General features: G+C 38.9%; 1 protein-coding gene across 1 annotated transcript in view; it reads right to left on the bottom strand.

Annotated features, from left to right (window-relative positions):
• TRPM5 (transient receptor potential cation channel subfamily M member 5) overlaps window positions 1–16,284 on the bottom strand; it is a 46,709-nt gene extending 30,425 nt beyond the window's left edge. The window contains exons 1-6 of the mRNA XM_015863906.3: window positions 16,050–16,284; window positions 7,585–7,652; window positions 5,904–6,068; window positions 4,643–4,823; window positions 3,559–3,725; window positions 724–904 (exon numbers count right to left, since the gene is read on the bottom strand). Of these exons, the coding sequence (XP_015719392.2) occupies window positions 724–904; window positions 3,559–3,725; window positions 4,643–4,823; window positions 5,904–6,020 (646 nt within the window). The 5' untranslated portion in view covers window positions 6,021–6,068; window positions 7,585–7,652; window positions 16,050–16,284. The remainder of the gene's footprint in view (window positions 1–723; window positions 905–3,558; window positions 3,726–4,642; window positions 4,824–5,903; window positions 6,069–7,584; window positions 7,653–16,049) is intronic.
• Window positions 16,285–16,957: the final 673 nt, after the last annotated feature.

The following is a 16,957-nucleotide window of genomic DNA, read 5'->3' as shown; positions in this document are numbered from 1 at the left end:
GAATGCATCTGTGCAACGATAGGCTATGTAATTGAATATTCCAGTGGTGCACAGAAGTGTGAATAAGTGATCAGTTTCTCTTCTGTTTTAGCACTGTAGGTACTATAGAAAGAAAGAAAAGGGGAAAGTAATCGCGTTAAAACTACAACTGAATTATTTCCACAAGTAGTAGAAGGAGGCCTGTCCCCGTATTCATTTCTCATTATAAACGAAGATCACATAGGTTTAGATGGGCATTATATATATTGCTTACCTAGATAACATACTGAAACTTATATGGTTTAGAATTTTTTATGGGGCTTTGGATCAGCTCTTTTTGGCCAGAGTGGGAACAGCTCAAGATCCTGTGTGTGAGAAGGGAGATAAGTGTACAATAGTGAACATCCATTTCTTAGAGCTGCTGGTTTAGGGCACTTAAAAGAGGATTTATTTTCCATTTATTGTGTTTTAAGGCTATTTGGGCTGTGCTTTGAACGTCAGCTTTGAGTTATAGTTGAGATGCAATAAATATCAGGATTCCTGCTTTGCAGTGCTTTTTTTTTTTTTTTTTTTAAACCTAGGTCAGCTTAATTCTGCCTCTTGCAGTGACAAGATCAAGTGTTTACTTGATCTTGCCTATGCAGATAACAGACTGTGAACCTGACTTGCCTTTTATAGAGAACCACAGGTATCCCTTTAACATCACTATTGCTCAAACTGGCATTGCTTCTCTAGTCTACTTACCACCATACCCAGTACGCTGTTCAGAAATGTGCTTTTCCAAGGTGAGCCGTAGCTTAGCTGTCTCGTCTGGCTCATCTGATGTTACATGATCCACCAAAATAAAATGGGAGTGATTGTGGTCCAATGAATACAGTGGGCCTTGGGCATTATCATCTGATTGGTAGTGTACAAGACTTCCATCCTAGAGATAAGAGGAGAGATGTTAACGTTCTATACAAAGTACAACCCATGTTTTCTCTTCTTCCATAAGAATACCCCTTTCTAGCTCACTGCTGCACATTCACTTTGAGATATCATTTCTAGCTGCATGCCAGGCTGTAAATGTCTTGTTATTTTCCTTTTTCCTCTTCATAATCACTATTCTGTTGCAAGTAAGCCAGATTAATGCTGTAGTTTAAAAGCTGCCTTTTCTTTCACTGTTCTTCTTTCCCAGTTCCTGCAGCCTTTGAGCTGATGAGCAAAGCTCAGACTCTACTAATTTAGCTATTGTGCTGATGCATTGCATCATTTCTCCTGCTAATTTTGTGTATGTAGATGTTTTAAAGCCTACCTAGGCATAGCAATGTGATTATGCAAGTTACCTAGTTGTTATTATATGGTAGAGAGACTTATATTGTTTTTAAGAGCCAAATCTTATGTGGAACCCTCGTGAATCTCAGCTTTTGTCATTGCTGTCTGGAGAGAGCACATGTCCAGCTGAATCCTGGGGGAAAATTCAAGCTAGGATCTGTTCAGGTTCTCCTCTACAGCTGAGGTGATGGTTGATGTTGGAGAAGCAGTGAACCTATCGCTAGGAGCTTGTAGCAACGTTATGCTAATTCATTAAAAATGTAAGGGAATTTGGAGAACAAGCTCTTTTACACAGCTGATAGAAGGGCTGAGCCCACTGCATGCCATTCTGCCAAATGAACTTGATATCAAAACATTTATGGATACGTTTGATACTAAGATATATGGTCCATTCTGCCAAATGGCCTTCTGAAACAAAGCAAGTATATGGTCAAACTGCAGAAGTGAAATATCTTCCAAAGGTCAAAAGAGTTATAATAAGATTTGTTCCTATGGCTTCTTTCCCTCTCAGCAGCTCTGGGAAGAGCTGGAACATTGGAGGCTGTTCCAGAGGAAAAAAGAGTAAACTTGCACGTTCCAGTGTCACAAGTTTTTCTGGCCTCCTCCTCTCACTCCACATCTCTCATTTGTTGGGGAAAGTTATATTAAAACAGTTCATTTGTCTTTAAATTTTGCTTTGATGGAGGGCGTGCCTGTGTTCTGCTGCCATGTAATTTTAAGCCTACTTGCCAGAGATTTGGCCTTAGATTAGGACCATGAGATGCAACAACTAACTGAAAAAGGCTCACAGGGATTTTCCAATTTGTTCCCTGGAAACATGGAAGTGATTGTTCAAGGGTATTTAAGGCATATCAGTAAAAGAAATGAGGAAGAGATCTGCTGATTTCAGGGCTTGTTTTTCTCCTTACAAGTGTGTGTTGTCAGCTCTGTTTTGTACGACAAGCTGTTTGTGCTAGTAGCAAGTGGAAGGTGAACAGGGTTTAGATCAACGTTCTTGTCTATAGTTCTTTTGTCTTGAAGTAACTGACTAAAATCTAGGATGTCTTTTGGTAGATGTGGTGCCAGAAGTCAGCAGGTCAAGAATGTTCTACAAGTATTCTTTGACTAAGAACTTGGGCTCTAGTCAAGAAGGAGAAAATCTAATTCAGTAACAGTGCATTTGTTTTGTAGCTCTTGTTTGGGATAGATTCAGATGTCTCGTGATTGTTTAGTTCAGGAGGGAGGTGCAACGGTTGGTTTACTCTTGAAGTAATTTCCCTGAACAAAATTCCCAACTGTGATGAACCAAATTCTTTCCTCTGAACCGTTCAAATAGGTCGCTGTCTTCCAACTGGAGAGTCTCATCTGACAGAGCACTCAGCTTGGTGAAAGGTGTGGAAAGGAGGGAAGCCCAGTGACAATAAATTGGCAATACAATCTGGCTGCCTCCCCCTGCTGATAGCAGTATTTGACTGCTGCCTATCTGATAAAGAGCTACATATAAGTTCAGAGAGCTGTCTTTTTTCATTTGCTTCTCAGCTTTTGTGGGGAAGTAAAATAGCACATACAGATTGTCATTAATTGTCACTGCGCACCTACATTAATCTTATAACAGTCCGCTTAGGATAGACAGAATATACAGTGACAAGAATGTAATTAATAGTCTTCTCCACCCCCTGGTCAACTCAGCATCAGCTTATTTTAGCACTTGCTGCAACTGATGCATAAACTTCCATTGCTTTGACCTGAACTGTAGAGAGCCTAGAACTCATGCAGACCAGACTAAATCCTGAATGGATAGTGTTTTATGCTTGGAATATAGAAAAGCTTTTGCATGTTAGACATCAATTCAATGACTGTTTAGGAGAACTTGATATTGAAACATTTATGGATTCGTTTGATACTAAGATATATGGTCCTTCTGAAGTAGCTTGGAATTCTGCAGTAAGTGGACAGGTAAAAAAAAGCATTGAAAGTATCCTGTGATATGTGTTGTTTTTCCTTAAGTTCCCTTATATACCCACACGCTGTGCTCATGTCCAATACTGTCACCTTCTGGATATTTGGAGAATAGCTGCCAGATATACTCCAAAAAGCACAGAATTATTGGGGTTTGTAGACTTCTCGTGCTCTTTACCTTTTCCTTTCCCACAAAGCACACACTGAACTCCACTTCTGTTTTTAAGATATCTCAATGCTTTGTTCCCTACTACTTCAACATTCCGTGAACGTGGAGATCACTTCTGAACAATTCAGTCTTGCAAGTAGAATAAGGGGAAAAAATACCTTTGTGTTGTCCAGAATTTCTCTCTGCTGAATTTTTCCAAGGGAAGTGATTCCTATGGCAATCACTCTTCCTTTGGATGAAGTACTGGCCAGTGCGTGATCTCGGACTGCTTGCACCAAGTGCCTTGTTATTCCAACACGTAAAGCACCAGTAAAAATCCAGGCATCTGAAATTATTATTATTTAGTTGTTAGATCATTTCTTTGTAGTTGAACATTTGTGTGTCTTGTAACACTATTTTAAGTACCAAATGTAAGGTTTGTTTAGATAGTAGTAGGGTAAGACGTGGAGAAATCTTGATAGAACCATAGAATGGCCTGGGTTGAAAAGGACCACAATGATCATTCAGTTTCATTACCCTCTGCTATGTGCAGGGCCACCAACCACCAGACCAGGCTGCCCAGAGCCACATCCAGCCTGGCCTTGAATGCCTCCAGGGATGGGACATCTACAGTCTCCTTGGGCAACCTGTTTCAGTGTGTCACCACCCTCTGAGTGAAAAAACTTCCTCCTAATGTATAACCTAAGTTTCCCCGTCTCAGTTTAAAACCATTCCCCCTTGCCCTATCACTGTCCACCCTCATAAACAGTCTTTCCCCCTCCTGTTTATGCTTTCCCTTCAAATACTGCTAATCTTGATAGATCGTAACATTTAGAATTAAAAAAGATACACTAAATGCAAGGCTATAATGGAGAAAGTAAGAAACCATGTGCCCAAGAAGACACGCTTGTTATATATCATGTGATACAACCTTGTCATCTTTTCTCGACTGTGAGTTAACAGATCAGCTCCAAAAATGTAATACAAAAGACCTGGAGATCTTAATGCTATCTAATCCTAAGTACGGAAATCAACTGGATGTAAAACCAAAGAAAACTGTCTGGAACCAAAGTGCCATAAGAAAAGGTTTGATAGTAGGCTCTTTCATTACAGAAACTGAAGCTGTTTAAATCTTGTCTGACCCAGTGAGCTGAAACCAAAAGCTGTGAAGCAATCATGTGAGTGGGGCTACTGACACTAGATCACTAGATGTGAGAATCCAGCAGGAGTAGAAGTTCTTCCTTTAATGCCTAAAGTACTAACCTGTGCTTTGGGCTGCCTTTATGAGTCCTTTTTTTAAGGTGTCTCGCAGCCAAGGCTTCATCTGGAAGTTTTCTTCTTCCCCTACTAAGGAGACAACCAAATTGGGAGCTGGTAGCTTCCATTTGTTGAGCATGACTTCAAATATAACTCCAGGGTGAATAGTACTCGGGACCTTAATAAACTTGAATAAAAACAAAAAAACAAATTGATAAAAAAAAACCCTGAGCAGTAGCAGTACCGTAGGATTCAGGAAGTGTAAATGCAAATGTACCATAGCAATTAAACAATTAGTACTCCTTGATTATTTGAGCAAGACCTGACAGAGAACAAAATACTAGAATGAATTTAACAGGCTTCTGTGAAATTCATAAATAATAAATATTCATAAATAATTCACAAACAAATTCAAAACAACCTCATGAATCATGTCAGCTCCATGGGTTTGTTCTGCTTTATGAGCTGATAAGTCACTTTCTCCTTTAATGCTGCTATTCTTCTATAATTGCCTTCAGTTCCGTGGCAGTTTAGCAAAGCCAAGAAATCTCTTAGGCATTTCTTGTTTCTGTGGTAGCTGAAATGTTTGTCTGATTTTATGTCTGTTTTTCAAGTATCCTCATCCTCCCACTTTTCAGCAGAGTATTTTTGGCTTTTATTCAGGCTAGGTTTCCATTTGGCAAAGTAAATGCTTTTCACTGTTGGATTACCAGTGGGCATTTTGCTTAGACTTCACAATGGAAATGAAGCCTTAAGGCTGAGCACTGATCCTAAGAATTCCTGTGTGTGTGGAGGGGGAGCAGATGCAAAAGAGTACTGAAGAAGTGGGTCTGCCCATGTACAGCCTACTTTATGTATTAGCAGAAAAGGGAGAGAGAACTTTGAGATCCTTGAAACAGCTCAGCAGTTTAATCCATAGTAATGAACTATTTGGAAGAAAGTGGTTAAAACAGGGGAATGATGCAAAATGAAGGAAGCTAAACACAAGATTTTATTTATTTATTCATTTCTAAAGGGGAAAACAGATGAGCAACTGTAACTGTAGCAGGTCTGTGTGGGTCAAGTGATTGATTTTGCTTTGTTAATAAGTGTCATTTAAAATTATACTGCTGTTTATACAGTTTTGTTCTCTATTTTGGTTGGAATGTGGTGCTTAGCACTCTAGTAAATTGATCTTCAATATTATAATCTCTATATTTAATGCTAAGTGAGTAACAGCTGAACAATAGCAATAGTGCTACAAGGTTAAGACTCCTTATTGCTGTACCTTTCCACGTTTCTTCCCAGAAGCTGTGAAGTCAATTTCTCCTATGCAGTATGGCAGTTCTGTTTTGAAAGTTTCTTCTTTGTCACTGCTGCAGTACTTGATTTCCATCTTCTCCATTCAGTTTCTCAGGTGATCACCAAGCTGTTCACTGAAATGATGGTGAGACTGGGAAAGGAAAAACTGATTAAAATGTAGAGGCCACAAAATCCATCAATTTACATTTATTTGAGTTTTTAGCTTAATATTTTCTTATTTCATTTTTATGGTTGTATGGCCCAGCTAAGACTGAAGATGTTTATGTTGGATGTGTGAGTAGAAGGAGGCAGATTCCATAATGCAGCTTTGTAACTTAGGTTATAGAAAGGCATGGAAGAGTAAAGCCACTTAAGTGTCATTTAGCAAGTAGAAATCTGAATTACTGAGTACTAGATCCCACAGTCTGTCCGTATCTGTGTGGGGTGTCTTAGAACCCAAGAGATAAACTTAATTCTAAAAGAGAGAAACAGATGCCTCAGACATAACTATTGCAAGCAAAGGCTGAGCTGCATCAGTGGGTGTCTGAATAATGCTGTCTTTCTGTTGTTATGCAATGTGTTAGTCTGATTGAAATTTTCCAACACGAATGCTAAATAACTAACTGATGGCATTGTCTTCACCTGAAGATCATAGGATCATGGAATGGTTTGAGCTAGAAGGGATCTTTAAGACCTTCTAGTTCCAACCCCATGATACATTCAGGGACACCTCCCACTAGACTGTGTTGTTCAAAGCCCCATCCAACCTGGCCTTGTGAGGGAAGGTTTACTCTTTACTTGCTCCTGGAACAGGATATTTATTCATAAGCCAAAATATGTAAGACTAAATTTTATTTAACAGTGTACAGATCAAAAAGTGATGTGGATTTCTTTGTATATGGCTACAGGAACGATGGCGAGTAATTCATCCTAAAGCAAAGGTCATACAGTAAGAGCTGCTGTTCTGTTTTACATTTCTGGAAGAAGTTTGCTTGCTTTCCAGTTCCAATGGGCTGGTATAATCGTAACTCGAAAACAATACATACAACTTGTATACTTTATTTTGTTACTCTTTAGTGCAGAAACAATGAAAACAAAAGATCTCTCCCCTCTGCCTTCATCTTCATACTCAGTACGTTCTTTAAAAAAATCTGTGTGATAGCAAGCCAGAAATGGTGATCAACCTGCATTAATGAGACCATAGTCATTAAAATCCTAATTTCCAGGTCAAAGAGGTCTGCTGTGGGGTTAAAAGTGGGTCAAACTACCAAGACTCACGTGGCTTCATTAGGATGCTCCAGCAGAGGGAGCAAGCCCTCCAGCTGTTTTCTACGGAGTAAGCCTGTGCTGTCTCTTAATTTCTTCTCCTTCACATTTCCCGTGATAATGTTGCTAAGAGTTTCTTAGTTCTCAGATTTTTCTCTGAAAATTGTTAAGGACTTTCTCATATTAATTCTCATTGTAAACTATTCCACGCTTCCCTTCCTCCCCCTTCTGGCTTAGATCAACAGTCTAAAGACACTGCTCTTCTCTCTGACAGCACACTAGTCACATCTTGAGAGAAGTGTTTATTTTGAATAACAGGATATCAGACTTTCCCAGGTTAGAGTCTTACCTAGAAGACCTTATCTCAGATTATCAGTAATGGTAATTACCACAAAACCTACCTTTTTTTTGAGCTCACTTGGTCACAGGAGACACGGCCTTATCTCCTAAGATCATAGAAGACAGTATTCTGAGGGGGATAGTAAATACAAGTATAAGTATAGAAGTATTACTTGCTGACAAAACAAAGGATTTGATTAGAAAAAGGTATTCAGGGCTGAATTCCCAGGGTAGATTTAGTCACCATTCATCACTGTCCTCAATAGTATATGTGTACTTGTAACTGCACGCAGGCAATAGACAGCAATTTAGTAAGTAATCTGACCATTAATTTGCTCTCGTGGATAGGTCTCAGGTGGTCAATTCTATGTTTAGTTCCAGATCCTAACTTGTAAAAATTGATCAGGAAGTTATATGTGATATCTCTTTTGGAACAAAGGCAAGGAATTACCAAGTCTTACGTAGGATCACCTTGTATTTGGACGAGTAATTTTCCTAGTTATTTGATTTTTAATTTAGCAACTCTGACTCTGGATGGTAGCAGATGATGGTGAAAGAGACAGAAGTAGATTAAGGAGCAGAAGCTTTGTTCATAAGCAAGGAAGGCAGCTGGTATCTGCTACTGCAAAGAACGAGCTTTTTTTTCCCTTTTTTTTTTTTTAAATTTTAATTTTAGTTTTTAATTGAATAATCTTTGAACCATGATGCTAAAGACTGAGAGCATATTTTGGTGGAAGCATGATGTCATGTTTCCATTCTGTTCTTACGTCCAGTCCTTCAGTACCCCTGCCAAGCCGTGGTCTATGGTGGGATACAGAGCTAAATGGAATTTGATATCTTGTACAGATGTTCTTGTGTTCATATCCTAAGCCAGAAAGACATCCTGCATTAAGAGAAGCAGGAAAGTGGTACTGACAGAACAGCAAAACAAGTCCCCAAGTTGTGTAGGATTGTGAATGGTATCCATGCAAGAACTTAGGCCCTACATGAAGCTGAGAAATGACACTGGATGAGGTCGAGAGCTGTTGTTGGGTGTGGTTTACCAAGTTTCTACATGTAGCCTTCAGGAACTTTTACAGAGGAAGACAACCAGTAAACTAAGTATCTTTTTGTTTTCAACAAGATTTGACACGCAGGTGGTTCAGTTTTTACTTTCTCTGCTACTTGTTGTTTAGCTTCCAAGGAGTAAATACTGGGACTTTCAGCATGACATAGTATTGTACGGGTGTAAATGTTCCATGTTATTGCAGTGTTCTACCTAATCATACTAACAGAGTAAGGAAATTTTGCTTTGCTACTTGAAAGTGTGGGGGAGAAGGTTTTAAAAGCAACTCTATAGATAGTGCGCAAGTGAAAGAACCAGGGGTTTCTTTAGTTATGGATACTGCAAAATCAGCAAGACGTCAGCAGCTGCATAAGTCTTGCAGCTGTGATTACTGAACCTGAAAGCTGATCCACAATAGAAGCTGACTTGCCTTTCCATACAGCTGTATCAGCTCTTGCAATACAGTCCTTCCCTGTGATGGTCAGAATCCATAGAATAATTGTTTAGTACCGCACATGTCCTCACTTTGCACTTCAGTGAAGCTCTGCTGTATAGAGGTCAGTGGATTCAAGAGCTGTTTCTTTGAGACTTGAGGCTGTACTAGATTGCAAATGTCAGGTCACAGCAATTAGGTCAAATCTTTGTGGTCAAACTCATGACGTTACACTGAAGTCAGACTAACTGAGGATGTTGCACCACTGTAACATCACAGAGCGCTGTTTAATTGTGAGGCTGTAGAACATGCTATGCCTTAGGAAAGATAAGCAGGTGGCCACTAAGAGGAGCTTAGTTCAAGTACTTCTGAACAACAGGAAAGATAAAGAAAGTAGTAGAAAAAAAAAAGAGATGATCACAGAATCACAGAATTGTAGTTATAATGATTTATAATTTTTTATATTATATTTATAATGAGTTATAAATGATAATTATAAGCACAGCTGGCTGAAAAATCAGTGGGCAATAACTTCAGTGTTTTTTCACTCTCTGAATACTACTTCCTGTTGTATTTCTTTTAAGAAAAGAAAACTCCATCTGATGCTTTTATCCTATTTTTTTTTTTTTTTTAGGGGGGGGTGGGAGGGTCATCCTTCATTATTTACGAAGATACCATTGTGTTAAATCTGATGAAAAGATTCTTGAAGACAGGCAGTTGGAAACAGCACAGGAGTAAAAGAATACAGTAAGAATCTTGCCTGCTACACTCTGTGTATTTATATTTTAAATATTTCCTGTGTGCATATGTATATATTGAGCAATCTTACTTTAATTCTGATTCAGGCTCAAGTACAGATTTTCTATGTAGGCTGCTGCTGGATATTTAAGTTTGTAGGTCAAATTCTGCCCTAGATGTTCCCATTGACTGTAAGTACAAGACATCTATGAAAAGAATGTACCTCTAATGATTATCAGATTTGAAATATAACCTAGAAAACTATTTCTAACTAGCAAAGCAAGTTAAGACAATTATGAGAAGACAATTGCCAGTTCCACCTGCAGCTGGAAATGTGAGTCAATGTCATTTACATTCGGGATGGCCTGCTTAAATCATTCTGGGTGTCTGCCAGTCTCATGAATCATTATTTCTTTAACCTCATAAATGGGAGCTGTTAGAATTGTATCATTGTACAATGAGTGCTTGTAATACTGGAGTTTGCATATCCCTAGTGCTCTTTTGTCTGGGCAGTATTATGTTCTTATTTAGGCATTATGGGTTTCTGGGTTGTAGGAAGTTGGCAGATAGGTAAAATATTAAGGGGATGATTGTTATCATTTCATGGAATCTCTAGAAGGCAGATCCCTATTGAGATTCTTCCAACATACATACATCCCTTTCTGGACTGTTCTCTCTCCTGCCCCTGTCTCCCTATTGTTCCTCTGCCATGTCTTTTCTCCTGTCAACTTCCTTCTGTCCAGACATTTCTTTCCACTTCTCCACAGCTTTCCAGAGATTCTTTCCAATTGCCGTCACTGCTACTTAGCCCACTCAAAACATGCAGCTCTTCTTCTTTGTGTGGTAACAAGGGGAGAGGTCACTCACCTCCCAGTGGGTGATGAGAATGTTGGTCTCAGTTGTCCTTTCATTTCAGTGCTTTTTAGACATTAATCAGTGTTTTGGACTGTGTTCAGGATGTGGACAGAGGTCAAAATTTGAGCGTTTCAAACACATCTTGTGAAAAGTGACCTGGTCGAGGCATGACTTGACCTCAGTTAATGTCTTCAAGTGTAATGGTTGGATTAAGAGAGTAGGTGTGTGGTATCCATATGCTCTCAGACCTAACAGTAAAGAATTCTCCTTCATACCAGTAGGTTGATCAGCAGACTGAGACGCACCCTGATTTAATCACTATTTGATTCTTCCACCCACGTAAGGAGTATATTTGAATATGCAGGTAAAATGATTTAGTGCTGTTTACTTAACATCAGCAGCACTGAGCCAGTCACAAAGCCAGCCCTCTTTTAGCTTAATTGCCAGATGGAGCAAATCCATTAGTTCTTGGTTTGTATATTTTAGAGGATATTTTCATGTGGAGAAAATAAATCTGTGCTAATTACCAAAGCAGGTAATTGGCACAGGATGAGATGGTGATCCCAATGAAAACTGTTAGTCAGAAAAATAGAAGGCTCACAGAAAATATGCAAGTGAAGAATAAGGGAGAAGCTGCAATAGAGATGAATGCATTGAGTTTCACTTAAGCAGGAGCATTCAGCTTTGAATGATCCCATTGGGATACAATTGGCTTAGCTGAGGGAAAGAACCTAAGGGTTTCAAGCAAATCAAGCATAAATGAGCAATGCTGTTCTTGCAAGATGGAGAAATATCATACTGAACCAAATCAGCAGGAGAACCTGTGAGAAATGTCAAGTCACTTGGTGGTGCATCAGATCAGCTTCAATTGCACTATTCTGTTTGGTTTGGTGTACAAGGTTTCAAAAAGTATTAAGGAATAGCTGAAGATTTTTTTGAGCAGGAACACCAAGAATAGTTGGAGGGAAAAAAAGGAGTTTGAGCAAGTCAGAATTGTGTGACCAATAGGATACCATACAGGAGACTATGGTGGAGGGATAAGGAAAGTGTAACAGCCTACCACTGCAAAACATTTATGGGAAATTTATGTTCTTTAAACAGCTGTAGCTGGGATTGCAAGTAAGGCTGAAGGGAAGGATGGTAACATGGCTGTCCAGGGGTAATTGCTACATTTACAAAAATGTTTACTTGGAAAGGATGAAAATACTTCTGCCAGTGGTTCTGGAGCTTGTAAAGCCACGGTCTTTAACTGTGATATCTCTATCTCATAACTCAATGAACTTAACCTTAACCTGCATGTCATTGCAACCCTAAGAGCTGCACATGTAACTGCAGGTCTGATCATCAAAATTCATCTAAGCTTATGTAACATTAATAACTGAGATGTTTCTATTGATTTCAGTGCAAGTGCTCACTCAAGGAAAAATTGCATCAGTGAGCTTACTTGGTTAAGGCCACATAATAATACAATTATTTGTTTGGTAGCCATATTTCCATTTCTATTTTGGTCTGAAACAAAATAAATATGCAGAACAAAGTAGAAATTGAGGGGGAATGCAGTGGAGATGGGGACACAGGGGAAGACATCAATTTCAATATCAGAGGAAAAAAAATAGATTATAAACATTTAAAGTGTGAGAACTTTTTAGAGAATTTGTTAGAGGAAATACATGCATGTATATGTGAGAGTCTGTTATATGTGTTCATGCAATTAGACACATTAACTAGCTGATCTTTACCGCTTTAGAAAATGTTTTTTGGGAATTAACCCTTCAAATTATGGTAAGAGTGAAGGAAGGTGTTTCTGCATCACAGCCTTTAAAACAGAATCATCTACCATTATTGCCAAAGAATTGTTAAATCGTTGAGACCTAGGAATGGTCCTTCTTGTGCAAATGAACTGGGCCAGATAACCTCCAGATGTTCATTCCAACCATTCTGTGATTCTGAGGAATACACCAGTGAAATCTGTGATCAGCTGTCCAGTGGAAAGGACAAGTATACTGAAAACAACCAACAAGTTTCTCCATATGTTTGAATAGAATGGAGATACAGAGCCTGTAGTGGGGTCTGACAGCAACTTTGGAATCAGTTTGCTAGTTGTAGATTTTGAGTTCTTAGACACAGGACCAGACCAGAGGAAACAATTAAAGCAAGGAACTTGGAATAAAATTATGTGAAGAAGCGAAGCACAGAAGCAGCCTAGTAAAATACAGTTTAAGGCTGGTTTTTCAGATAAATGAACTGGCCCCATTAGGTGGTTTCAAAAACATCAGTGTTAGTTTCCTTACTAGAAAGTCAGCTGTATAAAGAGTGTTATCTCAAGTAACTTCTCCTTATTGCATTGTGTACGTAATTAATCAGAAGAAAGTATCTCAGGAAGAAAAAATTGTTTTTTAAAAAATCAACAGTATGAAGCTATAGGGAGATGTGTGGGAGGGCGGGCAGCCTTGTTAAAACAGTGCCTGTGTTGATTCAGTAACATCTGCTAGAATATACCTCTCAAGCCTATTCCTTCTTGTAACTACCAGAACATAAGGATGTGAGGCAAATCAAATATTTGCAGGAGTTTTCTCATTGGTTTCTTGGAATTTGACCTGTGCTTCGTATGAATGTGCAAAATGCTAATGTAAATGTAGCTGTTTTGTCCTTTTTGTTTCTGTCTCTATAAGCTTAATGCAGTGAAGAGCACCAGAGGCTATTTGAATAATGTACTTTTAAGTGAGTCTGCAGAAATTTGCATACAGATGTCAGTAGATGTGGATTTATCCTGGGGATGGAACCTGAGAGGGTGGAGAGGTAATAAAAGGGAAATGGAGACATCAGGGAAGTAAATAATGGAAGGATCAGATGGAGTTGATTAGAAAGGACATCAATACTGCTCAATTAAAATAAAACAATTGATTGTCCTTATGTAGTATATTGTATGTAGCATTGAGGGCAGTTTGACATCAGCTTCACATCCTCCTGGCCCTTCACACTGCACTGATACCACAGCATGGTGCACCACTTTGAAGCTGTGCCAGCATAACCCTTTTGTGGGCTGAGTTTACTCAAAAACAATTTGTTTTTTCCAGGTCATTTTTCTGCAAAATCAGTTCACTAATGTGGTATACAGCATGACATGCAGGCTCCTGAAAATGATGTATTGTGAAGCCACAGCCACAGTTAATTCTGGGAGAAACTGTAGGAACATGAGAATGGATCCAGTTCAATACAAATGCATCAGCAAGGGCAGTATTCAGATAAGACAGGCATAGCCTTGCCTTAAAAACTTAGGTGAAGCTGGCTTGAATGTGGACACACAAGAAATGGCTGCTATTGAAAGCAAACAATACCACTGTACTATTGAAAACAGAAGGACTAGAAAATAAAAGGGTCAGCACTCAGGAACAGGAAAAGCTTGCTGTCTACTGTAGCTTTGCTCACATCAATAACTGCTGTTCATTCCTTACAACTTTAGTGTACTAAACTTGTAGAATTCATAACAATTACGGACCTATTTCTCTCAATGCCAACACCTGACCCACCAAGTCAGCCTTTATCATTAAGCTGATCTTTTACAAACTCCACTTTACGACTATGCTAGAATAATCTTTGTCTCATCTCATGTTTACAATATATCTGGGTAATTTCATGTCTGCAGCCATTCATTCTGTTCTGAAAAGTACGTTTATTATAGGGGGGAGAAGGAAAGAACTCACAAAAATTCATCTTCATCTTGTTTCCTTGTGGGACTGCTTTAGTATCTAAATAAGACTTTGTTCTGTGCTTTCAGGCAAATTATGTAAGCTCAAAAGGGGAGTGTATTCAAAACAATCTCTTTTGCATAAACCATAGGCAAGGTATACTGTGAAAAACTCAAGCCTTAGGAAAAGAATTTATTCTGTTTTGTTTCTTAAATACAACAAAACTGCAGGCAAAATTTCCTTTTATGTTTTGAATTTGGTGCACTGTGCAAAACTGGTATGGGTAAGATTGACATTATTAAACTGCACTGCACAGAAGAAAGAGTCTGAAGGTAGGTGAAAATGGTTGACTTGGATTGTTAAGGATGGCTTTGGTGCACAGGAGAAAGAGAAACCTTACATTTGGGATACTTGATAACAGCCCTTGCCTGCAGATAGACAAGAGGTATGTGCTGGTAAGCACAGTGATTCCAACTCTGTCAAACTTGTTTGGTATTAAAAGCCACCGTTTCTTCCCCATATGCATATGCTTTTCCCTTATCTGTAACAGTTCTGCTGGGAAATGTATTCACGGCAATATTCAGTTATAAGAAACAAGTAAATAATCAATTAATTACAGTGAATTCTGTGCTTGACAGAAGGGTGTAGTGTAGTAAAGAAACAGTAACAAATACTTTCCTTCCCTCGATGTAAACATTCTAAGTGTTGCCTTGCTCCTTTCTTTTCTGCTTGCAATGTCTGTTTTATTAACTCCACTTTTTGGAGTTTCATAGACTCATAGAATGGCTTGGGTAGAAAAGGATCACAATGATCATCCAGTTTCAACTGCCCTGCTATGTGCATGGTTGCCAACCACCAGACCAGGCTGCCCAGAGCCACATCCAGCCTGGCCTTGAATGCCTCCAGGGAAAAAGAATAGCTGTCATTTAAAAAAATATATTGATTTAATTTAATTTTTTTTTAGCTTACTGGGGGAACACGCTTTCCCAGATGAAGAGTTAATAGAGAGTAAAATTAACCAACTCTGGCCTGTCAACATTCCTTTGTTCCTTGTGATCCTGTCTGAAAGGAATTAAATGACTTTCATCAGAAACCTTCAGATACAGAGGGCTCTTTCTACCTTGTCTGTGCCAGTGAATGTTCAGACAGTCAAGTCTGTTCTGAATGCAAAAGGAGAACCAAGCAGTATAGCATACAGTTATGTTAAGCATATGGTCATGCTGTAAGCTCAGAGAAGAATCTGGTAGAAGAATCCCATGCAGGAGAAATCTATAGTGCTGGAAAGCTAGTACATTGTCTAAGCAGTGTAAGGTACAAAGTAGTAGAACCCTGAGGTCTAATTGCAGAACAACAAATATTGCATGTTAGGGACTACTTGTGTAACAAAACCAAAGTACTATACAGTAAAACAATTGTTGGGAAGCGATCCTTAACATGGATGAAGAGCAACAGTGAGAAGTTTGAAATTCCAGATATGGAAAGTCTGACAACTTTGCACATACTTCATATTCAGAAGGACAGAAGAACAGAACGGCTCTTTGATATCGCTACTGATTACTCACAGATGATTAAGAGGGAAGAAAATACAGACTGAGTAATTAAGTAATGTTCTCTTTCTGTCTGATTTACAGGCTTCCCTTTTAAAACTAAAAGAGAACAGAATCTGCCTTTATCTCCCAGGGAGACAGAATCATTCTAAATATTAGCAACACACACAACTCTTATATAAATGTATACAGGCACTATAGTACAGCTAAGTGACCCTACCTGCTGGCTGTCCTTTGCAGAAGGCATGACTTCCCATCTGTAATGCTGAGGTTGCATTGAAGTGGCTGTTGTCACCAATGTTTTTTGATGCTGCTCTCTTTTCCTGTTTGGGAGGAGGAAGATATTAACATACTACCTGGCACACCCATCCACCCGGACTTATGACAAAGAAAGTAAACACTGCTCATGTATAATGCTAACAGCTCTTCTCTGGGATGAAAATGAGCCCAGTTAAGTGTGGAGATGCAAAAAGTAAATATTTCTCTATGGCAGGAACGGGGCATAGGGTTGTCAGAAACAGGTGGTTTGCTGGAATAGACTTTTGATGAGAATGTATTTTCTAAATCAACTTTTCAGGGTATGCAGTAATACAAGTTGGGTAACTGTACCAGTAGTAACTCTTCATTTTCCTTGGAAAGAGCCACGCGCCTAACATTTGCTTTTCTGAGCTAGACGAAATCTTTAATGATCTTCTGGATTTCCAAACAATTAATGTTCATTTAACTTCAAAGATAAGTTCAAATTTTGGTGTGCAGCACATTGGCCTTAATAATGTGTTTATTAAAGGGAATTATTCCGTATGTAGTATATAGATGTTGCATTATCAATGCTTGCTTAGGTAACTCACCTGTGGGGTTTCATGGATGTGCAACAGACCTTACTTGTAAGTCCAGCTGATGGCTGTGAAGCTGAACTGCTTTGGGCAACCCAAAGTTATATTTCAGCTTTTCATCATCTTCATGATCTGTCACATGGTTGTTGAAATGTTTTCCCATCTTTCACTATCAAAATAAGCGTTCTCAGTTCTACTTTTCTTTGTGCTGGGATTGTGGCCATTTCAGCATAAGCTGATCTATGCGATAAATGTTGAACATACTCAAAGCAGATCTGTTCTCTTTGTAGGCCTT

The sequence above is a fragment of the Coturnix japonica genome, chromosome 5, assembly GCF_054131305.1.
Source record: "Coturnix japonica strain WE chromosome 5, WE-NBRP24, whole genome shotgun sequence".
Taxonomy (NCBI): Eukaryota; Metazoa; Chordata; class Aves; order Galliformes; family Phasianidae; genus Coturnix; species Coturnix japonica.
Note: the sequence above shows the minus strand (reverse complement) of the source record. Positions and strands in the feature narration are given on the sequence as shown.